Source organism: Anarhichas minor, unplaced genomic scaffold, assembly GCF_050575085.1.
Source record: "Anarhichas minor isolate MPS153535 unplaced genomic scaffold, ASM5057508v1 ptg000017l, whole genome shotgun sequence".
NCBI classification, from domain to species: Eukaryota; Metazoa; Chordata; class Actinopteri; order Perciformes; family Anarhichadidae; genus Anarhichas; species Anarhichas minor.
This window is the reverse complement of record NW_027466463.1, coordinates 11,802,005-11,826,555: the sequence shown is the minus strand read 5'-3', so window position 1 is coordinate 11,826,555 and position 24,551 is coordinate 11,802,005. Positions and strand designations below refer to the sequence as shown.

Below are 24,551 nucleotides of genomic sequence, written 5' to 3'. Positions count from 1 at the left end.
TTGGCCAGCAGCAGGGACTTTGTGGTGTATTCCTACGAATAAAACAAACCGGATATAACAATAAAGGTGCTGGTAGGTGGACTTTGTTACCTTTAGACAGAGCCAGACTAGCTGTCTCCAGTCTTTATGCTAAGCTAACGATCTATCTCTTGTCAATGAAAGTGAATAACAATAAGGTCATGCAGCTGAGCATCAAGAGGATGAGTGACATCACTAACTAAGTCAAATTAAAGCCATCTTACCACCCTGACAGACAAAAGGAAGTGTTGCTTCACTGAACCATTTCCCATCTAAAGATATATTGTCGACAATAAGATTACATTTTATGAATAAAGTCTAAATATCCTAATTCTTCTTCTTACCTGATCCACAGGTGTGTCTTTGTGAGAGACTTCTGCAGGATGTTACGCTTTCTTTTTATCGTGTGTTTTTTGGTTGTTCCCATGAGCTTTCATATTTGTCTATATGGAAATGCTGTTTGCTTTTGACTATTTCAGGGGCATATTTGCATTCCACAAAAACATGTATAAGAGGCAAGTGTAATTATGTAGTTAGAGCCACCGACCTAAAGGTGTTGTGTATGACCTGCTCTTGTTTCCTTTTGTATCTCCATAGATAGATAGACGGACGGACGGACGGACACAGGATCTCAATGTGTCCTGACAGAAATTGGCTTGTTTTTGCCTCCTTGTCTGTCTCGGTTTGTTTCCTGCCACCTGTCTTTCTGTGTCTTGTTTCAGCTGTGAGGTCAGCAACAAACCCTTCGCTCATCATCCTGCCCGTCAGACTTCAGCATATGCTCACAAAAGCCGCCAATAATCCACATTCAGTCCCCTGTCCTTCTTTTCTAAATCTTGCCTCACACACTCACCCACATTTTATCACCTCTCAAGTCACCTCTCCGTCACCCCAGAGGACCCCCTTATATAAAGCCCCATCTCCCCTCTACTTGTTACTCCCCTTGTTTTCATCATCAGTCAAACATCCTTCTCTTTCGCTGTTCAGGTAGGCCTACGTGCTTTGACTTTTCCTCTACACTCTCTCTGAGCCGGGGTGTTTCTTCTTGTACGGTGCTGTGATTATTTGAAATATGTGACCATCCAGAAGTCTTCCATCATTTGTATCTGGTACTGTAATCTGTATGTAGTCATACAAAAACTACATAGTTATACAAAAGCGTGCACACCATTGGGTTTGATTGCATTGTTTATGGACTGTGATCGTTTTGAACGACGTTGCTAGATGATTTTCAAGGCTGTTTAAAGTTGCTATAATCAATGTTTTTCTATAATAGCAATGGATCATATGGCTATGATTAATGTGAAGAGGGTTTCTCACAGTAGTGAACCAGAGAGTTATCACCAAAGCAACAGTTCCTCTTTGAACTGCAGAGCTTTCAGCTTATTGTTGTCATTTTCTGGCTCGCACTTTTAATGTTTTGATTCACACCCACTGCTCTCACAGCAGGAGGCTACTTTTAGCAACTTAAAACCCACTGTAGGCTCTACCAGGCTAACAGATAGAAACCGATCAGCTTGTGAGCATAATGGAGCATTTAGCAGATGATGAATGATCCAAATGAATAATGTTACCCCGTGTCTGCTGGACGTGTCAACTTCGCCGTATTAACTTAAAAGGTGCTGATGTGTCACTGTGATCAAAGCTTGTTTCTGCTGCCTGTAAGTCTGCAAAAATACCCCAAAACATTTATTGCACTTTTCACATTTAAATACTGTAATAGCCAATAATAACTGATTAAATCAAAGCTGCTTTAAAACTTTTGAAATTGACAATGATTGATGAATGTCAGATTTGTTTAGTCTAAACGTGCTCAGACGTGTTTTATTACAACGTCAGAGACAATACATTCAGAATCTGCTTGTTTGAAGCTATATCATGTTGATATTGATTGAAATATATAAATCGATTCCACTAGATTGCAGTTAAATTCCGTCGAGTGACAATAAAGGTCTATTATTTCTCTGAAATGACCAAAGACGTGAGAAGTTATTCTTGTTGCCCTTGGCGTCTCCGTCCGTCTGTGTTGGTCAGTTTTGGTCAGAAACAATCAACAGTGAAGCATTGTGATGAATTCCTCTCCCAATCCCTCATCTGCCTTTTGTGCCGGTGTTTATTCAGATTCACATGCTCATGCCCTGATATCTTGGCTAAAAACTAACTGTGACAGGATCTGAGAGACGAGGGCGGCCTCAGTGCTTGATCTGCCATGTTAATGCGCTCAAAGACAGGCAGTCTGGGAGGCCTTCCAGTTGTTCATTGAAAATAGTTTTTGGAAAAAATGGTCTGTGTGTCTACCAAGAAACCAACGGCTTCGACTCTGTACTCTGCACATTTATAATTCTGTATCTTCTGTACCAAGTCCCACTGAAATACATGTAAAAGAAGCTTAAATAATGGTCAGTAATGAGACAATATTATGGGACTCCACACACATTTAAATATCCCCTGAGTTCAGTGAGACTGCAAACAGATCAAATGATAATAGAGGACTTGGCAGGTGTTAATAGCAGCCAGCCGACCACCTTAATCTCCCCATCCCACATTCTCTCTTGCAGATTGCCCAGCTAATACCTCGCTCTTATCCTGGGTAACAGGACACTGCTGCGACCTAATAGTTCCTCTGACCACTTCTATTCCTAGATCATTAGTGACAAATGGCCTTCTGCTCTCTCTTATTCTTTGAACAAAAGCGCTGGCCTGCATTGATCATGTAATGCTCATACATCATGAAATGTGTTCACTATTGAGAATGCAAACATATTCAGTGAAGGTCCAGTAATTGCATTAAATTATCTCCATGCCAGGAATTCAGATGTATAATTAAGATAGTCAAATGTTAAATATACATCGGATTTTTGTCGAGACGATGTGGCCACAAGTGATACCTACAAAATAATAGCACAATGGATGTATTCTCATTTTCCAACCTTTTGTCGTGTCAATACCTTCAAATGTGTCATTAGGCGACCTGACTCAACTAAAATGTTGTGAAACGGTGGCACGAATAGAGAAGAGACACAAAGTCCAACAAAGTGATCCAAAAAACCCATTTACGCAGCAATATTTACATTTTGTAAAGTGGTCATAGCACACCAAATAAGGCTGCAGCAACAACATTCCTGTTTACTGAGTGGAGTAAGGCTGTGTTTTTCATCTGTAAGTGGAAGGTTGTGTTTTTATTCTTTCAAATTCAACATACTCCAGCTTTAAGAGGGCAAACACCAACCGATGCATCACAACTGTACTTGGTCTGTTTGCTGCTCGATGTAATATTTGACAAACCCATGTTGTTTTGTGATCATTTAAGACGTATTCTAATGTATTCAGCTAATGCATTCTCAGATCTACCTTTTGAAAAATCATGAACTAAATAATTTGACACCTTTCACACGTTGGGTATGTACTGTATATGCTGTTACACATCTGAAACAGTACTGATTTTTATATTGATGGTTTTCTCTCCAGTGTCACCATGTCTGAGTTTGAAGACCATGGGTAAGTCAATCCAGTCCTTATAAACTGTTCTACATTCATGAAACATTTTTTTTAAGGCCTGTCTGATGTATTCATTCAATTATTGTTTATTTAGAGTCCATCAAGAGGGTAAGGACCTTCACTCATTCATTTAATAAAACCGCAGTTTCATCGTTTCTATCAGCTCAATCGCCTTGTCACTCTTTCTTTCTCCAGAAGAAGACGAGGAGCAGGGGGAGGGAGGTGAGACTGTGTTGATTTTATCGACCTTGCCTTAGGAATAACACACTCAGGTGTACAAGCTGTAACAGCAACCTGTCAGTGAAAGATGAGAATCTTCAAAATGTAAATATGCATTTACATGTTGTCATCCATCCGGTGTTTGCATATTGTTCCAAGAGAGTTGAACTTCAATTCAAATTCAAGAATTCAGGAAACTTTAAACCTTGAGTTCTCTCTAACGGGATAAAAGAAATGCTGTTCTTTCATAGAGCGGTTCACAAGCCTAGTATCATATGAACATTGGCCATAAACTGTGGTTTTTTCTATGTTTAAAACCTAATTGTTTTCCCTATTGGAGTTAAACAGGAAATAATTTCCTGTGTTTGTTTATGAAAACAAAAAAAAAACTGATTCCCTTTTTTGTTGCTGTTCTGGCTGACATGTTGAAGAAGACCGCCCCAAATACAAGTAAGATTGACGTGGCAATACTAAACATCTAAACATATTGTGGGATTTTACCGCAAAATGCAGTAAAAATACTCAAGATTGAACATGTTGATATGCCGTCATGTTATTTTACAGGCCGGTCACACAGCTCGCTGCCCCTAAAATCCCTGAGGGGGAGAGGGTTGACTTTGATGTATGTTCCTTCAAGGTTGTTGTTAATGGAACATTTACACGATTATAGCACCAAAAACAGGCATTCAATAATCTTGATCCGTGTATCCACTGGTCCCCGACAGGATATCCACAGGAAGAGGATGGAGAAAGACCTTCTGGAGCTGCAGACTCTGATTGATGTCCACTTTGAGCAGAGGAAGAAAGAGGAAGAGGAGCTGATTGGACTCAAAGACAGGATTGTAACCGTTTGTCCATTAGTTCCCCACGTATTTGCATGAGAGAGAGAGATTTGTCAGGATACACCGACGATTCAGAACAACAGTGATGAAACTTGAGCCATGCGTGAAAGTCAGGCGGACATGTTTTTTTCTGTAATAGGAGAACCGCCGGGCAGAAAGAGCTGAGCAGCAGCGTGTGAGGGCTGAAAAAGAGCGGGACAGACAGACACGGATTGCAGTAATTAACGTTTAACTTTGTATTACATGTGTTTTAAAAAAAATCCGCTCGGATCACAATATTTTGACCTGACTTCCTCAGGTGGAGAGACAGAGGAAAGAGGACGAAGAGGCCAAGAAGAGGGCAGAGGATGAGGCCAAGAAGAAGAAAGTGCTCTCCAACATGGGAGCTCACTTCGGAGGGTTCCTGGCCAAGGTCAGAATAACACATTTACAGCGTCAGAGTTCACGTCTGTCCGATCCTCTAAGAAAGTGAGCTGTGTTTCCTGCAGGCAGAGCAGAGGCGTGGCAAAAAGCAAACTGCGAGGGAAATCAAGAGGAAGACTCTGTCAGAGAGACGCAAGCCGCTGGCTATCGAGACCCTGAGAGAGGATGGCCTGAGGTCAGTTTAAGGTCCATTAAAGACTGATGCATTTAGAATTTTGTTTATGGTTGCGAAGAGATTTGGGTTCATTTTAAATAAACATCCATTACCTTTGAAAGCAGGTACATTGTTGTACGAATGCCTTCTCAACTTGTTGATGCTCGGTGTGTTTTAGAGAGAGAGCCAAGGAGATGTGGGAATGTATCTACCAGCTGGAGTCAGAGAAATTCGACCTGACTGAAAAGACGAAGAGGCAGAAGTATGAGGTGAGCCATCGAACCGAGAATATACAAAACTGGTATTGTAAATATATATATATATAATTTGTGACGTAATTTGTGTGTTTTTTCTCAGATCAACGTCCTCCTGAACAGACTCCAACATGCTCAGAAATTGTGAGTCACTCTGCTCTACCTTCACACAACCTTCACACCCCAAAAAGTAGTGTATGGTATGATGCTACTTTGCATCGACTATGCAAACATACCACAGACGGATGGCAACAGTCACAGTAACACAGGAAATAACAAACTCACAGCTCTTAACATTTGCCACTTCATTCACTGGATGCACAACATCTAAGCCATGAAAGTAAAGTGATATCCACCTCCAATGAGTCACACTTGATGGTCATTTCTGTGCAGACTACAACTGTTCATAATCTACTTCATATATTTTTTTCTTGTCTCAATGCAGCAAAAAGGTCCACGGTAAGGGGAAGGTCGGAGGACGCTGGAAGTGAACTCTCAGAGGAGGCACGATGAAACAAGAAGACAGTTCAATAGATTCTGGACAAGATTATAGATTTTACGTGTGGCAGTTATTACAATACATCCACTTGCAATTGCATCTGTATTTATTAAAATGCACAAATACATAAAATGGATATTTTCTTGAATGGCTTTCAAATTGTAAATTAAATTGGATTATTATTCTTAAAAAAATCAAAATATGGAAAAGTTCACAGCTACTACAAAAATGAATGTTGCTCCTTATTGGCTGGTTAACTAAAATAAACTCTGTCTGCATAAGTTCTTGTGAAGTGAGGCAATATCACCTTGACTGTTGCATATATTGTGAAGGTAAAGCTGCTGACAATGGGAGCAGAATAAATGAACCAGCGTTACTTCCTCTGTGGTACGAAAACAGCATGGACGTCATCGCTCTTCTCATCACGCCACGCCTCAAATTCAGCCTCCAGAGCGATGCTCGCCACTTTCTCTGCAAAGCCTGCTACTTGCTCTTTAGTCAGATCCAAAATGTACCTGTTTCACAATGACACACAAATACAACTTAAACGCAACAGACGCATTACAGTCATCATTCACAGAACTTACAGATGGGACGGTGTAGCAAGCAGAAAGAAATATAGAACAGCTCATGCGGATAACAGAGCATAGTCACTGTACTCTTGGTGAATGTATTGCCACCATGGTAACAAACCATGTTACTATAAAAACCCTCACTTGGCCAACTCCACGACAAGCACAGCGTCTGGTGCTGCAATCTGTCTCATTGTCGGGCCCAACTGGTGCACGCGGCTTAGCAGCATGGACAGAAAACAAAAACACAGAAATGGAACACGGTGAGCGGTCACGTCAGTAGTCTGCGGTCAAGATGGCGAAGGGATCCTGTTTTAGATTCAGTTACTATATTTGTGTTCAAGAGAATATTGATTATGGATTCAGAAAGCTCTCACCTGGCAGAGAAGTAGATGGTGTTAAAGAAGTGGGAATATTTCTGTTTTTCGGGCAGTTTGTAAAGTGAGTCCGATGGCAGGAATGTCACAGAGATCCCATTCAGGTGCATCAAGTCTGAAGAGGATTTGAGAAAATTCAGCGCAGGTTTCACACACATTTAGTGTTTTCTGTGTGCTGAACATCAAAACAGGATTCAGAGGGATGGGAAGTGATCTCCCATACACTGAAAAGACACATTTCCCCATTTACACTTCTTTCATGTTTTCAAACATGTGCATTAAAACACACTGAAACAAAAAATGTATGCAACATAATCAAATTGAATCTCTCACTTCTCAAGTCTTAACGTTTTCACTGTGAGTTAAACTGCTTTTGTTATCGCGCGAGCTATTCTTACCCGCACCGCACCGACAACCATCTAATGATGATGTGGCCTGCTAGCGTTAACAGCCATTTACCGTTAATGGTGACAGAGTTTCGGTCCGCCTCGGGGGGTGGCTCCTCTGCCTTTGCGTCCGACTGAGAGGTGTTGGGGCAGCCCCGCCTGCTGGACAGGGACTGGAACAATTCCTGAACGTTTGCAAAAGAGATATCCTGGGCCGTCTGTGGATGTGAGTGAAGGAAGGGACAGAAAGCATTAATATGTTCCTCAGGGTATTCACAACTCACTGCAGCTGTGCGATAAAAGGATGCGGAGACATCACTATAATCCAACATGTAACCTGAGCCATTGCTACTGTATATTTGACCTTGATGTGTTGCCCATTCTGTGTCTTCAGCAGGCTCTTGTCAGCAGTTTCAATGCCAAAGGAGAGATAAGGACTGGAAACTATGTCACCCCAGTAGCCCCTGTAAGACACTTTCCCCCCTTTCTGTCCAGATACACACACAGTTCCGTCATGTTATCTTATTGCCGCATTGTGGAGAAACATTGTGCAGAAAGACAGACCAACAATTACCTGACTGAACACTCTTGAAGAGAGCAAACTTGGATTGGTTCTTTGGTAGACACCTTCCCTCATTTCAAACGCCAAACCCCGCTCCCTCCATTGTGCATATTGTTGTTTGTTGATGACGCCACACTGCAGAAACAGAAAGAATGTCCGTGATACTTCAGTGCAACATTTAAGCTTCCAAGTGTCTAACCTTCGAAAACAAAACAAAGAATATTAAAATACCCCTTTCTCATGCAGTTTCATTATGAGGTCCCAGTCGAAGCAGCTCTTCTTGGAGTCGTAGCGTGTTCCAAGGTGCTGCCTGACCCGATAATCCCAGGCTGTGGACATTAAGACAGGGGCAGCGCACTCTGAGGAGGATGATGAAGGCCGAGGCTGGGTCCACAACTTGAATATCCTGGCCAGCTCGTCTCGCTCCTTGAACTGAATTATTATTCAAAGAACGAGAAAGTCTAGTCTAATATCGTTCATGAGGTTAAAGAAACACAGAGGATAGGCTTCGTTTTACAAATGATTGTACCTTGAGAAGAGTTGTGTTCAGAGAGGCGTGTGTGGCTGTCTCCAGTGTTTCAGTAACAGACAGAGTGAGCTGTGATGCTGCACGTCTCAGCGTCTCTTCTGTCTGACTGCGGATCTCACCGTTCCCAAACACCTCCAAGAAAACCTCCGTCTTCTCTGAAAACGGAAATCGCGGCAAAACCACTTTATATTGACGGCCCATTTATCTGTATTCATATTCTTTACTCTATAAAGTCAATACTTCAAACACAATCCCACCCACCATTACTTCCCATGCTTTCCTTCGGCACCAGTGCCAGGTAGAGGAGCAGCAGCTGCCTAGCCACCACCTCCATGCTGTCTTCTATCACCCACACCTGCAGTAGAGCAGAGAGAAGGAGTGTGCAGCTCACAGTAGAGGATATTAATTTGATATTAATTTGTTAAACGTGACAGTTTAAGAGACTGAGAGGCTCACATGAAGGCTTTCCTGGCTCTTCAATCCAGAAATGGTCTTCAAAATATGTCGTGGATCTCCACTGCCAACCAGTAAAACATTGAAGTCCTCTTCAAGTCTCACAGGGCCTGAGTACAGGAAGACAGACAGACAGACAGAGAGACAGAGAGAGAGAGTTGCATGTTGCAGTACTACAATAAAATACTGCAATACAAAATTGCGCTTATGTTACTACAAAAGTAACAAAATGTACTTTTAGTGCTAAAAAATGTTCATTATGTAAAATGGCCCCGGGGTGTTTAATTATTATATTGGATCATTAATATCAACGCACTAACATGGATTTTAGTTGAGGTGAAGATCATTTTGATCTGATGCACGTGCACCTTGAGGCTCTCACCCGTACTCAGCAGGTCGCGCGCAGGACTGAAGCCCCACCAGGTGATGCAGCCAGCGCCCTCAGAGGCCCGTCCAGCGCTCATCCTGTGACGTGAAACAGTGTTAGCTTAGCTTAGCACGGCCGTTAACTAACGCTAGCAAACAGTAACGTTACTCAAAAGGACAATTAGTGTTAGCTTATCAATTAAGCACAGACCGGCCTCACCTCACTGTGGTAATGAATGGCCGTAAGCTGCGACCAGATACTGTGCGCTGAAACAAAACGCACCTCACAGTCTGACTCCTGAGTCAAGTTGCAGCTAACCCAGTTTACCGTCTGAACAGAAAGTTTGAGTTCTGTTGCCAAGCAACATTTTCTAAATGTGTAGCCCTCTACTGGTGGTGATGTGTCCGGGTTTGATAGTAGAAGATGTACACTCCTGTCTTTTTAGATTTTAGACCAACAGATTATTATGAAACGTTGTTGGATAATTGTATCATCCATAATACTCCTTTCTATCTAATATTATGAGAGTAAGATAAGCATTGATGTGAAATAGGACTCTGTTGCACCACATCACTACAAAAAGGCCCAGTGTGCATGCCATGAGATGCAGAAGCTCTACCATGTCTCCAGCGTAACTTTAGAACACAGAGTAACCCTGAAATGTTATGTTATGTTTATTTTTATTTGATATGGACATCACAGTAGCATTAGAATTGTAACATACATTTATGCACAAGGACCAGATGCACTGTGTTTAGTGTTTGTAGCGAAACGCTAATTTACAACACCTGTCCACTCATTTACAACACCTGTCCAAATCCTTCCTTTATGCATCCACATTTTAGTAGGCCCATGCATGAGCATACACAAAAGATTTACAGATACGTGTTTTACAATCATACAAATATAAAGTCATGTATAAGGTAAATAGGGGAAGCTGAGTAACAACCACATTTTGTCTGTACATCACACACACACACACACACACACACACACACACACACACACACACACACACACACACACACACACACACATTAAAGTATCTTACAAGAAACAAAATGGAAAACAGGACATGTGACTTGACAACACATCAGGACTATTAGAATAAGTAAAATATATATAAATTGGCAGTATTTGATATCCAAACAAGGTCCGACTCTAACGAGGTTTTGCTTTGACTGCCGCGTCGACTTCTTCTTCAGGCAGCAGAGTGTGCCACTGGGCTACTGGACGTCTGGGATTGGCTAACATATCTGACCAGTGGCGCAGGCCAACTCCTGTAGCTCCATAACCCATGAAGGTCTTTCCAATGGGGTCATTGCTCCCAAGTTTATCGTAGTCAAGCACCGTGATGACGACCTGCACTTTCTGAAAGACAAAAAAGAAAGACGTGATGTCAAATCAATCCCCATATCAACACTAAGAGCCTGCTCAAATTCAAATAGATAATTGATGTGAAGACACAGCCTACCTGTATCTGCTCGAAGGGGACTTCAAAACTGAAACTCTCATTAAAGTAAGGATTGAGCGTGTTTTTCTTAACGGTCGTCTTTTTCTTCTTAATCCGTTTCCCATTTTGCTGCAGAATAATCTTCACATACGGATCTTATAAAGGAGGAAATAGAGGTGATATAGTTGGGTTTTATTGGGCTATTTTATTTCCTCCGAGGACTGAAGTTTGTAGTAGCCCAGTTTTACGAAGAATTTAGCTGAATGATTCTGAATGATAATAATGACAGGAGGCCTAATTACCTGATAAACCACCAACATCCATTTTCTTCAGATTCTTTGCCTCCATGATGTTCACCGTCAGTTTTCCAGCAGTGGGTACGTATCGTAAAGAAATGCAGACATCGCCCAGTCTTTCTTGCTGAAAGGAAAGTATTATGGATCACCATCAAGTCCCATCAAATTAAAATGAAGACATCTTTTATTAAACTGCTGATTATTATGATTATTAATTTTGAGTGTATTATTTAGTAAATATAAATACGCACAACATGATAATACAATATATCATACCTCCTCCTTTTCACCACTCTCCACGTCTCTCCATTGTTGCATTGGCTGGCCCAAGTCAACGCTGTTCATGGGAATCTTTATCTCGCCGATCATATCATGTTTGGAGAAACGATCAAAGTCAAAAACTTGCAGCACCAAAGTCCTTCCGCCCAACTCTGCATATGGGACCTAGAAAGAAAGGTTGTCACAGCATTAGAATGTACAATTTTGTTTATGTGTTATCAAATTTACAAATGCAGACAACTACAAGGAACATATAGCGACAGGAGACGAAACATTCTGCTTTGATATTTTAGGGGGAGGGATACCTTGAGAGACGCCATTCAGGGATTGAAAGATTAAAGACGAGGGGACGTAGAGACATAGGCCAAACTTCTGTCTCACGGGGGGGGGGGGTAAAAAGTGACATGTCATCAACAACCTGGAACACCAACACAAGCTGCGACAGAGACATAAAGACTAGAGAAAAAGCAAACAAAACACAGACAACATCAAGTCGACGAACGCACGATGTCAGGCGCATGGTACCTTAAAGATGAAAGTCTCGTTGAAAACAGGACACAAATTCTTGCGTTGTACTTTGGTCTCATACTTCTTCTTTTTGTCTGGCAAAAAAAAGACTTTGACATAGGGGTCTGAGGTTCCCCCCATGTCCATAGCAGCAAGGTCTTGAGCCTGAAGAATACCCACTATGAGCTTAAGAGGAAAGACAACAGGTGTCAGAATGATCAGTGGTCATGACAAAAGTGTATAAATTCCTTCCTGGTAGATATTTGTAGAGTCCCTATATTCTAATCATGAATATGAATACCTTTGATGCCACTGATAATGATTTTGTTTTCACACAGGACCTACCTGGGTATCTGTGAAGTTGTAGTCCAATGAGAACTCCAGCCGTCCCAACTTTTCCTGTTCTTTCTCCTGTTCCTCTCCTTCCTTCTTCACCTCTCCCTCCTGCCAGATTAAGACAGAAGTGCATTGGATATTCATCATGAAGATCCAGATCAGGTAAGATTATACAATCATGTGTTACTGGACATAACGTATACCTTCTCCCCAGCCTCTCCTTCACCTTCCTTTTCCTTTTTGCGGCGACCTGTCTTCCTCTCCCTCACTTTCTTTGGCTTTTTCTTTTTCCCGAAGCATTTCTTGAAAAGGCAGAAAAGGAAGCAGGCCACCAAAACCAGGACCACCACAACAATGGCTGCTACGGCCCACACGGGAACTGCAAAATAATAAGAAGGTGAATTCACTCATAAGTAGTATGCAAAATGGGAATATGCTTATTATGGCAGAAATGAGTGGATGTCGGACCCCCTGATATATATCTGATATATGTTCGCAATAGTGATGTGGAAAAATCCAGACCCCCAAAAAACAACAACAAAAAAAACAATAAAAAACACAAAAATCATAAATCTGAAACAGATTTTTAAGCAAACTTTTAAACACCTTCTCTATCGAAGGCTTTGTAAAAAATCGTATTTTCAAGAGGATTCATATTTTACACATCTTGAGATTACATCAAAGAAAAATACACATTCATAAATCGGTTTGCTGCTACTAGTTCCAACAATATTGTTGAACATAAACTCCTTTTCAAAAGCACAACTGAGAGCGTCATTTTCAAGCACTTGTTTTCTGGAGACGGTTCGATGAGCATGCATGTGTGTGTCGTCAGCAACACCCTTCTCCACAATCAGATAATAACACACTCTAAGCTGGGAGCGGCCCCGTACAACCACAGTCCCCAGCAGCACAGCTCACCAGTAGGTGCCTTACTCATAGCACCGCAGCAGTAGTGTTTCCACTTAGATTTTCATGGGTATGAACGTCACAAATAGCTGGTATGATGACCAAGAAAACAAGCTCATAGTTCGATAAATCATAAGTCAAAAAAACTCAAACAATACCTTGAACCTTTAAAAAAAGACACTGGTCAATACAATATGTATTATGTATCATAATATCGATTCTGTACTGGGGTGGATTTTCTCTATGAGATGATAACCTAAGATAATGTAAAATATAGGCTACAGTTTATTTCATGAAGTAAATTACGTTCTGAAATTTAATTTCTAGGTGTGGCTTACTTGGCAGATGACCAAGCTCAGTCATGAACTTCTCCTTCATGTGGTTGTAGTCGTGGCCGGGGTGATGTTCTGTATGCGAGTGCTCATGGTGTTCAGTAGGGGAGTGCTCATGGTGTTCAGTAGGGGAGTGCTCATGGTGTTCAGTAGGGGAGTGCTCATGGTGTTCAGTAGGGGAGTGCTCATGGTGTTCAGTATGAGAGTGCTCATGGTGTTCAGTAGGGGAGTGCTCATGGTGACCCGGCTCTGTTGCTTCCTCCTGCTCTGGTTCAGACGGCTCCGCAGCCCTCCGGGCCCGGATCCCTGCGCTGTCCAGCCTCATGGCAGCTGTCAAAACGGTAGAATCAGAGCAGTTATTGTTGGTTTGTTAGATTCTCTGTCATATTGGCTCCTGCACTGAGAGATAACACAACTGCGTATGCGCGCTATGTAATCCCTATGTCCATGCGTTGCTGTACAGTTCAAGAGCATAGGACATCTTTAAGCCAGATGCTCAACATGGTTGACCCAAATCCCTCTGTTACTCTCATTCTCTCTGTCATCTCTCCCGCTTTCACTCCCACGTTTGTCCCATCCCCATTTTTCTCTCATCACTGTCTATGCATGTAACTGGATTAATCTGTGGCCCTACAGTATTAATCCAAAATCCCTCCTCAAAGCTTAAATGAATAAATAAACAGGGGTTGGTCTCCTCCTCTGAAGAGTTTTCTGAAAGGTATTTTTCAAACGAAGTCCAGTGGAGTAAGGAAAAAAATTGCAGGTATTTCTAGTTTTCAAGTATATTTACCCACATACTTTTTAAAGTAATTTAAATAATAATAAAAACAATCATGTTATATATAATATTACATTTTTTAATTATATATATATATATATATATCATTTTAAGACTATAATGTACATAGAAAGTAACATATTCGTTGGAATCACAGAACTTTCTCAAATTACTGACCGAGATGAAAACGCTAATGACATCTATTCATATTTATAGGGATCTCTTATCAGCCGTTTATTGGGTGTGATGGTTTATTTCAGATTCATAGGACACTATAGGAAAATCATTCACATAAAAACAACAACAAAGAGGAGCGCTACGTATTTAGGTGGGTATGTTCAAATCTAAACGTGATTTTATCATTAAAAAAACAACAACAAAATTATAGCTTTTTCTAACCAGCTCAAATGTGTTGAAATGTAGTGCTCTTAATCAAAACAGAAATGTTTGAAATCCCATGCATATTCATCTCACCTGTTGATATGTCCCTTTGATTCCCTCTATGCCGACAGAGCTTTTGAAGCAACTTTTGGTTCGAAGTGTATTTCTTGTTGCTTCCCTTGTGGCCCTCACACACCCATCATCGTTCCCTCGGTATGCTGCGGACTCTGACTGGCAGGCTCCCTGCAAACCCTTTCTATCAAAGCTGAAGCGCTGTCAAATCACTAGAGCAGCGTTGTGATTTAATCCCCCCCCCTCCCCTCCTCCCGATATTAGAATGCTGACAACACATCTGTTACTGTATGTCTCTGGACAAAAGATGCAAGAAGTGCGACAGTCACCTTTTCGTATATTACCACTCCACTGTTAAAAGATTTCACACATGTTGAACAATTTAAGGCTTCTTCTTGTTGAGTAGGAAAAGGGAGCGATAAAACATGGCAGGGGTGGTTGTGTTTATCCATCGGATTGAAGAGATTGTAGTGCATCCGACCCTACACTAATCCCCTCAGCAGAGCTGTCCTCGCAGTCTACCAACAACTTTCAGTGAGAGTGGATATTCCATCCTCCCCATCCCGTGGCTTACCATTTAACTGTACACAACACACACACGTATTTAGAGCACTGTGAACAGTAATCCCCAGGCATGCTGCCACTTGTTTGCACTTCTACATCTGGAGATCCCAGTGGCTCCAATCCAACATGCAACAGCCTCCTCTAATAGATCACTAACTAAACTGCGCAGGGAAACAAAATGAAAGAAGAACACTTAACATGGCAACAAAAATGTAATATTGTCATTGTATTGTTACGTACTTGGTTGCATTATATTCCCGCTGGAGTCTGTAAGAAGAGTGTCTTATCAACACATGGATTTTGTCAGTGGGGTCAGCTAATTAACAGGAGCTTTTTTTCACTGTGAGGGCTCTCTTCTAGATTAAAGCATATTCAACACTACTACAGACCGTTTTAATTATTCCCTAATGATGTTTTTGTAAACACAGCTGCTCTCATTAAGTCATCATGTTTTCTCTTTGATTATGTGGGAAGGCAGGTAACAGGCAGCCTACCATTAGCACCCAGGCAACAGGGGGCAGAGTCTATAGGTGGGAAGTTCACCTGAGCCTTCCTGAACTCAGACACACCTGAGAGGGCTTCTGAGGCCAGCCTTTGTTTGGTGACTGATTTGATTCATGTTTGGTGAGGGACAAAAACTTGGAGTGATTGCCTATAGGCACATCAGCCAAGAAGAAAGATTTTAGTCACCTGCATGTCTTCAACTGGGGGAGGGGACAGTGTTCCAGTCTAGAAAGTTCTAAACAAAGACACGAGAGGAGCCAACCGCCACCAGACTTATTCGATTTAGTGTGCCCTTTAACTAACCAATTGAATGGGCCATTTTCTGTTTTATTTTTCGTGTGGGGCTTTGTGCTGTGCTGCAAGGGGAACCAAGTGGCAGAGTAGGCGTCTTGCATGTGTATTTTATGGTGTGGTTCGAGTCACACGGGTTTTTAAACGGAAAGAGGTACATTTATTGCTCAACAACCGAAAACATGGTGCTGCAGGAACAGAGGAGAACGCGGACTGCGGCAGGCAGGTCCTAAATACCCGGTGGCCCTGGGAGACTGTCCAGGTGCTGCCAATTGTACTGATAGGCTCCGCCTACAAGGGACCTGCAAGACAACATAGACAAAGCAACAAGGGAACGCCCACAGCAGGCCCTGCTTAAAGCAAGAGGCCGTCACACATCCCACCTGAACTCAATTAACTTAATAACACACGAGGACAGTCTGGCTGATGCTTTAAACACCGGGTGTTTAAAAGCTGGCCAGCAAAGACGTGCAGGACATCGATGAGCTTACTTCACCAGGCGAGTGAACACGTCTGTCAGTCAAGATAACGTTAGCTGAGTGTGAAAGGAAAGGTAAGAAACATTTTATTTGTCTTCTGGACAGTTTTGTGTTACAAAACAGGAGTCCTAACTTCAACGTTATCTGTCTGAAGTTCAGTAATGGCTTTGTCTTAACTGGGATTGGTTTAGCATCAACATTACTCTTCTACTAGTCACATTGATTGCGATATATTTTTGTCTTTTAGAAATGCAGTCTGTGGTAAAACAAAACCTCCATTTGGAGACCGAAGGAGACGTTAACAAACTCATCAACCTGAAGCTCAATGCATCCTACACCTACCTGTCTCTGGTAAGAGTTCTGTCACATTATCATTAACGTTAATCCACAGCAGCTGTATGAATAGTCGTATTTGTTATGCAATGTATTGAAATCCTGTTTTTGCACTTAAATATACCAATAAATTGCCCTCTTTGCTGCGGTTCCTCCTCTCTCAACACGTGTCTGCACTGTAACCCCTGAATACTGTGTTTCTCTCATCTCTTCTAGGGGATGTATTTTGACAGGGATGATGTCGCTCTGCCAAACTTCTCCACTTTTTTCCTGGAGTGCTCGATGAAAGAGAGGCAACAGGCAGAGACGCTGCTGGAATATCAAAACATGAGAGGAGGTCGAATTTTGCTTAAGACCATTGCTGTAAGTCCAGTTTTTAGGGGGCATTTTCAAGCCATCATTGTTATGATTGATATAGATATATTTGTGGAAGTATAAACTTTCTGTTCTAGAAACCAAGTAGAGAGGACTGGACAGGTGGTCTGGATGCACTGTCTTTTTCCCTTGAGTACCAGAAGTCCCTAAACACATGTGTCCTTGATGTGCACTGCAGAGCTGGCATCCACACTGACCCTCATGTAAGTCTGGCACAGACGGACAAACAGACAAATATATAGACAGATAGAACTGCTATTTGTTCTCAAGCTATTGTTTAGCTGAGAGATGGTGAATATGAAACAAACAGCTACACTGTTGCAAATTAGAAATACTTTTTATAGCATTCTTTTACACTGTTTTTTGTCGTCTTTTGTAGCTGTGTGACTTCCTCGAGCAGCACTTCCTCACCGATAGCCACGACACCATCAAGAAGCTGGGCGATTACATCTGCAGTCTGACCCGCATCACTGCGTCTGAGACACACGGTCTTTTGGGAGAATACCTCTTTGATAAACACACTCTGTAAAGGTCACGCCAGTACAAGGAAATAAGCTCCATATTTCAAAAGATTCACAGAGTCAACAGAATAACAGTGCCTCACACTGTGCGTTCTACTCCGTTAAGAAAACTACACAATATTGTCAGTTTACAACAAACTTCATTCTTGTAGTATGGGCACTAGAGGAGTTGTAAGGAAAATAACAGAAAATACCTCAATTTTACTGAAACTACACTGAAAAAATAATCTCATTAATATGGTGCTAAAAATTGCAATTTTCCTCAGCTGTTATAAGTCACTTGTTCACTTGGACTCAGTTGTGTCATGCATTCCAGTGTGTTTAACCTTCATAAATGTTTGGTAGAAATGCATACTATTTTGAGTCAAATGGATGATTTAAGATTTGGAATATAATTGAAACATTCAATAAAACCAGACTATGCAGACATAACATGTTTTTGTCTTCTTTCACAGCCACTTTAACAACTATGTCCCATTGTTCACACAACCATCTGATCGGTAATGCAGTCAAAACACTTTCTGTCGAGTCTGCCCGTATAGAACACTGTAAAGACAACAGTGGGACTTTGCTGAGTCACTGTTGGGTGGGAGCTTAGTGTTTAACATTAGGCTACCAGACAGCGTGTGGTTAAAATGACCATGCTGCCTCTCAGTAGCATGGTCATTTGTCTCGAATGACAACATTTGTTTTTCAAAGTGATAAGTTCAAAGCTCAGAATAACGGATTCTTTACTAAGCCCCCCCCCCCCCCCCCCCCCTCTGTTACTGTTCCTTTGGTGGTCAAGCTCGCATCTGACATGTCAATATGGCGTTTCAAAAGACTGAAATAACTCAGAACGAGTTGAATGACATCATTGCTCCTCTCTTGGATGAAATGTCAGAGTTTGCAATCTGACAGCGCCCTGGAAACAACTGTTCTTCGCAAATTTATTAAAGAACTGCTCATCTCACTTATTTTTCTGTAAGAGCTGTAATTATTCCACAAAGTTATGATTCAGTAAACTTCACATTTGTATGAAGTACCAAATAAGTTAAGAGAACTGTTTTCATATTAAAAACACTTGCATCAGCAATAGTCATGACCCAAAATGTATTTCTACAAAATCACCAAAAAAACTTTCTCGAACATTAAATCAAAAATATCAGTTTCATGAACCAGTTTAAACATAAAAGCTACATTCACAGATTTATATTCTCTGTGCATTGCACATATTCTCCATGTGAACTTTAGCACATCCCCTGATGCAACGAGGTATCCTAAATATGTGCTTTGGATAAAGCCGGGCTCAAAGTTCTAATACATTTTGTTGACATCCCAAGACACAGTATGTCAACAGACATATCGAGTCAAAGGTTTTTACAGAGGGAATTTTGGATATTACTACAAAAATCTGAAAATAGTAAACCCCAACACTCCACTACAGTCACAAATTAAGATTTTATACATTACAAACTTAATGATGCATTGTCAAGAAATGCAACTGCCCAACAGTATGCAAGATTATTTTCATGATTTAAAAAAAAAATGCTTGAAACATTTTTATGGTTCCAGTTTTAACAATTGTGAAGATGTGCTGCTTTTCCCTTTAATTGTTTTAAATTCATTTTTTTTTTTATAATTTAAAGGTTTGGACTGCTGGTTGGACAAAACATTGTGAAGGTGTCACTTTGGGCTCTGGGTAATTTTTACAAACCAATTAATAGTTCAAAATGAGCTCCAGCTCAACCAGCTACAACAGTAAAATCCTGTTTTTAGAATACAGTCCTTCCCAAAGTCTGGGTCGGGACCCATGAGATTTTATTCGGGTAGACTAATAAAATAGAATTTCTTCAATGGTCTTTTATTTAACATTAATATGCGCAGTTCACCTTTGAGCCACATGAGGAAGCCTGAATGTTGGCATTGTTGTGATAATTGTAGTTTACTTACAACATTGAATCTAACATGACAGGTTAGCGTACATTCTGTTTAAATGCCATATTGACGTGTCAGGTGCAAGCTTGATAGCCATAGCATGAGTAACCAAAGGGGGGGAGGGGCTTAGCAAAGGATCTGTTGTTCTGAGCTTTGAACTTATTGCATTGAAAAACAAATGTTGTCATTCGAGACAAATGACCATGCTACTGAGAGGCAGCATGGTCATTTTAACCACACGCTGTCTGGTAGCCTAATGTTAAACATTAAGCTCCCACCCAACAGTGACTCAGCAAAGTCCCACTGTTGTCTTTACAGCGTTCTATACGGGCAGACTTGACAGAAAGTGTTTAGACTGCATGACCGATCAGATGTCTGTGTGATCAATTGGACATAGTTGTTAAAGTGGCTGTGAAAGAAGACAAAAACATGTCATGTCTGCATAGTCTGGCTTTATTGAATGTTTCAATTATATTCCAAATCTTAAATCATCCATTTGACTCAAAATAGTATGCATTTCTACCAAACATTTATGAAGGTTAAAACACACTGGAAACACTGGAATGCATGACACATGATACAACTGAGTCTAAATGAACAAGTGACTTATAACTGCTGAGAAAAATCGCAATTTTTAGCACCATATTAATGAGAACATTATTTTTTCCAGTGTGGTTTTTAAGTAAAATTGAGGTATTTTCCGTTATTTTCCTTACAACTTCTCTTGTAAGTTCGTTGTAAACTGACAATATTGTGTAGTTTTCTTAACGGAGTAGAACGCACAGTGTGAGGCACTGTTATTCTGTTGACTCTGTGAATCTTTTGAAATATGGAGCTTATTTCCTTGTACTGGTGTGACCTTTACAGAGTGTGTTTATCAAAGAGGTATTCTCCCAAAGGACCGTGTGTCTCAGACGCAGTGATGCGGGTCAGACTGCTGATGTAATCGCCCAGCTTCTTGATGGTGTCGTGGCTATCGGTGAGGAAGTGCTGCTCGAGGAAGTCACACAGCTACAAAAGAAGTAAGACAAAAAACACAGTGTAAAAGAATGCTATAAAAAGTATTTTTAATTTGCAACAGTGTAGCTGTTTGTTTCATATTCACCATCTCTCAGCTAAACAATAGCTTGAGAACAAATAGCAGTTCTATCTGTCTATATATTTGTCTGTTTGTCCGTCTGTGCCAGACTTACATGAGGGTCAGTGTGGATGCCAGCTCTGCGGTGCACATCAAGGACACATGTGTTTAGGGACTTCTGGTAGTCAAGGGAAAAAGACATTGCATCCAGACCACCTGTCCAGTCATCTCTACTTGGTTTCTAGAACAGAAAGTTTATACTTCCACAAATATATCTATATCAATCATAACAATGATGGCTTGAAAATGCCTGCTAAAAACTGGACTTACAGCAATGACCTGAAGCAAAATTCGACCTCCTCTCATGTTTTGATATTCCAGCAGCGTCTCTGCCTGTTGCCTCTCTTTCATGGAGCGCTCCAGGAAAAAAGTGGAGAAGTTCGGCAGAGCGACATCATCCCTGTCAAAATACATCCCCTAGAAGAGATGAGAGAAACACAGTATTCAGGGATTACAGTGCAGACACGTGTTGAGAGAGGAGGAACCGCAGCAAAGAGGGCAATTTATTGGTATATTTCAGTGCAAAAACAGGATTTCAATACATTGCATAACAAATACCACTATTCATACAGCTGCTGTGGATTAACGTTAATGATAATGTGACAGAACTCTTACCAGAGACAGGTAGGTGTAGGATGCATTGAGCTTCAGGTTGATGAGTTTGTTAACGTCTCCTTCGGTCTCCAAATGGAAGTTTTGTTTTACCACAGACTGCATTTCTAAAAGACAAAAATATATTGTAATCAATGTGACTAGTAGAAGAGTAATGTTGATGCTAAACCAATCCCAGTTAAGACAAAGCCATTACTTAACTTCAGACAGATAACGTTGAAGTTAGGACTCCAGAAGACAAATACATATTTCTTACCTTTCCTTTCACACTCAGCTAACGTTAACGTTATCTTGACTGACAGACACTCGCCTGGTGAAGTAAGCTTATCAAAGTTCTGCACGTCTTTGCTGGCCAGCTTTTAAACACCCGGTGTTTAACGGCTTCAGTAAAGCATCAGCCAGACTGTCCTCGTGTGTTATTAAGTGAATTGAGTTCAAGTGTGATGTAACCTCTCTAGTCAGACACTGGGACGGTTCACTAACATTTGGACGTTTTGTTTAGCTGCTGTAGTGAACTGAGATCATTCACATCCGTTAAATAACGTTAATTCAAGTACAGATATCACTATCTTCACTTCTAGGCTCAGAACTACAGCTAGCTACTGGCGCTAGCTACACAAGTTAGCACAACACGATGCAAAGTGACTGTTTGGCTAAGGTTAGCCACGTTAGCATTAACTAGCATACATATTAGTAAACAGACAGACCTGTTCGCTGGCTGCACCAGACTGTGGCTAAAGTTTAGTTAGCATAGTCACCTCTGCTTTCTGTTCCTCTCCGGGAGGTCTGTGAGAACGCTGCAACACTTCACCAGTACCGTGACGTTAGCTGTCTTTATCTTGTTTTGCTAACTGCATGACCCTAAACATCGACCCACCCCTGACTGGGTATGCATCTCTTCTTCTTCTTCTTCTTTTGTTTTTAATGGCGGTTGGCAAACAACTTCTAGGTGCATTACCGCCACCCACTAATCTGGATTGTGGACTAAGGAAAGTCATTTTTTAATACGAAAACCAAACAAACAAACACAAAATAAAATAAATATAATTCTCAAATTATATTCACTCGTCTTGTTGACTCCAAAAACTCCAAAAGAGGCTTCCAACACTCTTCACCAAAGCTTTCCTTTAATATATCAGTTATATTCTCCTCTCCCAACTCTCTTAGACCACTTTTTAATACTTCTCTCTCTGCCTGGTACCTCTGACATGACACTAAAACATGGTCCACAGTTTCCTCTTCATCACAAAATTCACACATTCCATTATTATGTTTTCCAATAACACAGAGGGAACTGTTAAGACCAGTATGCCCATTCCTTAATCTTGTCATTACCCTCTCCTCTTTTCTATTTCGTCCACTAGGCCCTGCACTCCCAACCAATGGTTTATTTCTAAACAGATATCGTCCTTTGCTCCCTTTATTCCATTCAGTCTGCCACATCTTTTTGATTTGTCCCTTAATCACCACTTTAGCTTCTGACTTACTTATATTTAATTTAACAATATTTTTCCCACTCTTCAAAGCCCTTTTTTGCTGCTTTATCCGCCTTCTCGTTGCCATCGACTCCACCATGAGCAGGGACCCACACAAATTTAACCACTATCTGCATTTGATGGATTCTGTATAGTCCTTGTAGTATTTCATACAGTAAATCCTCTCTGCATCTGGAGTGGCTAAATTTCAAACTCGTCAGTGCTGCACATGAATCTGATGCAATCACCACTCTCTCTGGCCTGACGTCCTTGCTGTCTTTATCTTGTTTTGCTAACTGCATGACCCTAAACATCGACCCACCCCTGACTATTTATGCATCTCTACTGCCACCCCCTGTGTTGGGGACGAATGACATTTCTCAGACAAAGTGAGAGCCAGCTGGTGTCAATCCAAAGACTGCATGCCAAACACAACCTAAATGAAACAACGCAGTGTTTTAATAATGTTACACAAAGAAAAAGAAAAGGGATGCACGATGATCAGTCGAGACTAAAAGGAAGATATGAGAGTGAGGATTGTAAGCACATCAACATCCACTCATTATTATTATATCAAAAGACAGTGTATGTATGTGAGCAGCAGTGTAGGGTTTAAAGCACGTCCTACAGTGAATGGTAAGCACGTGGATGTCCTGGAATGGGTGGTGTAAGAGCCATTTTGTTATTGTTATTGTTTTGTACATCTTCCCACCACGTGGGGGCGTAGTGCGGCTATACATTAAACCACAGGTGAATATAATCAGGAGGGTCACTTGATGCAGGTGTTGCTGAGTAAGCAGGAGCAAACCGTTTTTGAACGTGCGACATTTAATGAATGTAAACATTATGATTTCTTTTGTCAATGTATTATGGATTATGACAGAGTTTGTATATGTTTATGTATAGATCAGTTTATGTATGTTTATAGTACTGTTATGTTTGTTCGTGCACTTTATTTTATATTGTATTGTAGATTTTAATATGTTTCTATTTTTTGCACTGTGTTGGTTGTTTAATGTTATGCACCACCCGACATGTCAAATTCCTTGTATGTGCACCATACCATGGCAAATAAACGGTTCTGATTCTGAAAGTGGTTGTCCTCTGTTCATGTGAGAAATAAAATGCCTGTATTGGAAACTGGACTTCGTTATTTATGGCACGCGCCTAAACAAAAAAATCAACAACCGTATTGACTTATTTGATCATCAACGGGGTCCCTACAGGTGGTAATGTGGTGGCAGAAGTGGGTTGATAAGAGGAGACATGTCCCTCTTGTGTGACACAGTTGCACGCAATCTCTATATGCTGCAATCTGTCAAGAATATGTTAACTTGGACCAAATAGGAGCAAACCGAAACACTTTTGATTAAAAAATGAATGGATGAGCTTCTCAGCATCAGTCCATGTGAAAATGGCAGATTTAATAAAGGGTAACAGATTTAATGTGGTGCTCATAGAAATGCTATGATAATACAGTAAATGTAAAAGAATGTATCTTGTGGTATACAGATGCACATAGTGCACAGTATGACCTCATATACTGTCAGCCTGGGTCAGAGCAGGACTTTTGATAGACGGGAGAACCAATGGTACTTCAAATAACTATTGAATTTCATGATTTCGTATTGCATCATGGTTGTAGGCTTTTCTCTCCTAGAATGAACAGACCCATAAAAATCACCAGACAATTGTGGTTTGATCTTTTTCTCTGAATTTGCACAATTAGTTGTATTGCAAAGTTTCTTTTATATATTCGGAAAAATTCAAGTTACACCAAAATATTTCAAGAACCAACTGACAAATGTTCTTTCCAATTGCAGTAGTTGTGCTCACTATCTAACAC

The 24,551-nt window shown here is 40.9% G+C and overlaps 5 protein-coding genes across 11 annotated transcripts; 2 read left to right on the top strand and 3 right to left on the bottom strand.

Moving 5' to 3' along the window:
* Positions 1 to 4,234: 4,234 nt before the first annotated feature.
* Positions 4,235 to 6,078, top strand: LOC142951809 (troponin T, slow skeletal muscle-like). Of its 3 annotated transcripts, none has more exons than XM_076093623.1 (8): positions 4,235 to 4,372; positions 4,461 to 4,577; positions 4,717 to 4,794; positions 4,876 to 4,989; positions 5,066 to 5,175; positions 5,333 to 5,423; positions 5,512 to 5,552; positions 5,854 to 6,078. In XM_076093623.1, the coding sequence occupies exons 1-8, from the start codon at positions 4,286 to 4,288 to the stop codon at positions 5,897 to 5,899; spliced, it is 684 nt and encodes a 227-aa protein (XP_075949738.1). In that variant the 5' UTR covers positions 4,235 to 4,285; the 3' UTR covers positions 5,900 to 6,078. The 3 variants fall into 3 exon arrangements, with proteins under 3 accessions (XP_075949738.1, XP_075949739.1, XP_075949736.1); XM_076093624.1 differs by having other exon boundaries at positions 4,236 to 4,357; XM_076093621.1 differs by having other exon boundaries at positions 4,314 to 4,577.
* dnaaf3l (dynein axonemal assembly factor 3 like) lies at positions 5,956 to 9,493 on the bottom strand. Of its 4 annotated transcripts, none has more exons than XM_076093617.1 (12): positions 9,373 to 9,493; positions 9,169 to 9,251; positions 8,790 to 8,896; positions 8,595 to 8,688; positions 8,334 to 8,488; positions 8,036 to 8,236; positions 7,817 to 7,939; positions 7,607 to 7,729; positions 7,316 to 7,460; positions 6,857 to 6,971; positions 6,624 to 6,698; positions 5,956 to 6,422 (listed from the first exon to the last, which is right to left on the bottom strand). In XM_076093617.1, exons 2-12 carry the CDS (start codon positions 9,248 to 9,250, stop codon positions 6,281 to 6,283), a joined length of 1,362 nt encoding a protein of 453 aa, XP_075949732.1. In that variant the 5' UTR covers position 9,251; positions 9,373 to 9,493; the 3' UTR covers positions 5,956 to 6,280. The 4 variants fall into 4 exon arrangements, with proteins under 4 accessions (XP_075949732.1, XP_075949733.1, XP_075949734.1 ...); XM_076093618.1 differs by having other exon boundaries at positions 9,436 to 9,457; XM_076093619.1 differs by lacking the exon at positions 6,624 to 6,698.
* Positions 9,494 to 9,814: 321 nt separating this feature from the next.
* On the bottom strand, positions 9,815 to 16,965 carry syt5b (synaptotagmin Vb). The gene is made up of 9 exons (XM_076093616.1): positions 14,518 to 16,965; positions 13,272 to 13,595; positions 12,228 to 12,403; positions 12,034 to 12,132; positions 11,707 to 11,874; positions 11,179 to 11,346; positions 10,909 to 11,026; positions 10,628 to 10,761; positions 9,815 to 10,524 (listed from the first exon to the last, which is right to left on the bottom strand). Exons 2-9 carry the CDS (start codon positions 13,588 to 13,590, stop codon positions 10,315 to 10,317), a joined length of 1,392 nt encoding a protein of 463 aa, XP_075949731.1. The 5' UTR covers positions 13,591 to 13,595; positions 14,518 to 16,965; the 3' UTR covers positions 9,815 to 10,314.
* Positions 13,340 to 17,995, top strand: LOC142951810 (ferritin, lower subunit-like). The gene is made up of 4 exons (XM_076093625.1): positions 13,340 to 16,685; positions 16,884 to 17,030; positions 17,120 to 17,245; positions 17,422 to 17,995. The coding sequence occupies exons 1-4, from the start codon at positions 16,584 to 16,586 to the stop codon at positions 17,569 to 17,571; spliced, it is 525 nt and encodes a 174-aa protein (XP_075949740.1). The 5' UTR covers positions 13,340 to 16,583; the 3' UTR covers positions 17,572 to 17,995.
* A 1,917-nt stretch (positions 17,996 to 19,912) lies between these two features.
* On the bottom strand, positions 19,913 to 22,183 carry LOC142951805 (ferritin, lower subunit). 2 transcript variants are annotated; one of them, XM_076093615.1, is made up of 5 exons: positions 21,938 to 22,183; positions 21,234 to 21,337; positions 20,889 to 21,035; positions 20,674 to 20,799; positions 19,913 to 20,491 (listed from the first exon to the last, which is right to left on the bottom strand). In XM_076093615.1, the coding sequence occupies exons 2-5, from the start codon at positions 21,333 to 21,335 to the stop codon at positions 20,342 to 20,344; spliced, it is 525 nt and encodes a 174-aa protein (XP_075949730.1). In that variant the 5' UTR covers positions 21,336 to 21,337; positions 21,938 to 22,183; the 3' UTR covers positions 19,913 to 20,341. The 2 variants fall into 2 exon arrangements, with proteins under 2 accessions (XP_075949730.1, XP_075949729.1); XM_076093614.1 differs by having other exon boundaries at positions 21,989 to 22,169.
* Positions 22,184 to 24,551: the final 2,368 nt, after the last annotated feature.

Bases quoted from the DNA above. Each gene is read 5' to 3' on its own strand.
- LOC142951809 (XM_076093621.1), top strand. From the start codon at position 4,356: ATGTATGTTCCTTCAAGGTTGTTGTTAATGGAACATTTACACGATTAT. The intron at 4,578-4,716 runs GTAACCGTTTGT...TTTCTGTAATAG, and splicing joins TTGGACTCAAAGACAGGATT to GAGAACCGCCGGGCAGAAAG. The intron at 5,553-5,853 runs GTGAGTCACTCT...GTCTCAATGCAG, and splicing joins CTCCAACATGCTCAGAAATT to CAAAAAGGTCCACGGTAAGG.
- dnaaf3l (XM_076093617.1), bottom strand. From the start codon at position 9,250: ATGAGCGCTGGACGGGCCTCTGAGGGCGCTGGCTGCATCACCTGGTGG. The intron at 8,237-8,333 runs GTACAATCATTT...ATAATAATTCAG, and splicing joins TGAACACAACTCTTCTCAAG to TTCAAGGAGCGAGACGAGCT. The intron at 6,699-6,856 runs GTGAGAGCTTTC...CATGCTGCTAAG, and splicing joins ACCATCTACTTCTCTGCCAG to CCGCGTGCACCAGTTGGGCC.
- syt5b (XM_076093616.1), bottom strand. From the start codon at position 13,590: ATGAGGCTGGACAGCGCAGGGATCCGGGCCCGGAGGGCTGCGGAGCCG. The intron at 12,133-12,227 runs GTATACGTTATG...TTAATCTGGCAG, and splicing joins AAGGAGAGGCTGGGGAGAAG to GAGGGAGAGGTGAAGAAGGA. The intron at 11,347-11,706 runs GTACCATGCGCC...CTTTCTTTCTAG, and splicing joins ACGAGACTTTCATCTTTAAG to GTCCCATATGCAGAGTTGGG.
- LOC142951810 (XM_076093625.1), top strand. From the start codon at position 16,584: ATGCAGTCTGTGGTAAAACAAAACCTCCATTTGGAGACCGAAGGAGAC. The intron at 17,031-17,119 runs GTAAGTCCAGTT...TTTCTGTTCTAG, and splicing joins TTTTGCTTAAGACCATTGCT to AAACCAAGTAGAGAGGACTG. The intron at 17,246-17,421 runs GTAAGTCTGGCA...CGTCTTTTGTAG, and splicing joins GCATCCACACTGACCCTCAT to CTGTGTGACTTCCTCGAGCA.
- LOC142951805 (XM_076093615.1), bottom strand. From the start codon at position 21,335: ATGCAGTCTGTGGTAAAACAAAACTTCCATTTGGAGACCGAAGGAGAC. The intron at 21,036-21,233 runs GTAAGAGTTCTG...CATCTCTTCTAG, and splicing joins CCTACACCTACCTGTCTCTG to GGGATGTATTTTGACAGGGA. The intron at 20,800-20,888 runs GTAAGTCCAGTT...TTTCTGTTCTAG, and splicing joins TTTTGCTTCAGGTCATTGCT to AAACCAAGTAGAGATGACTG.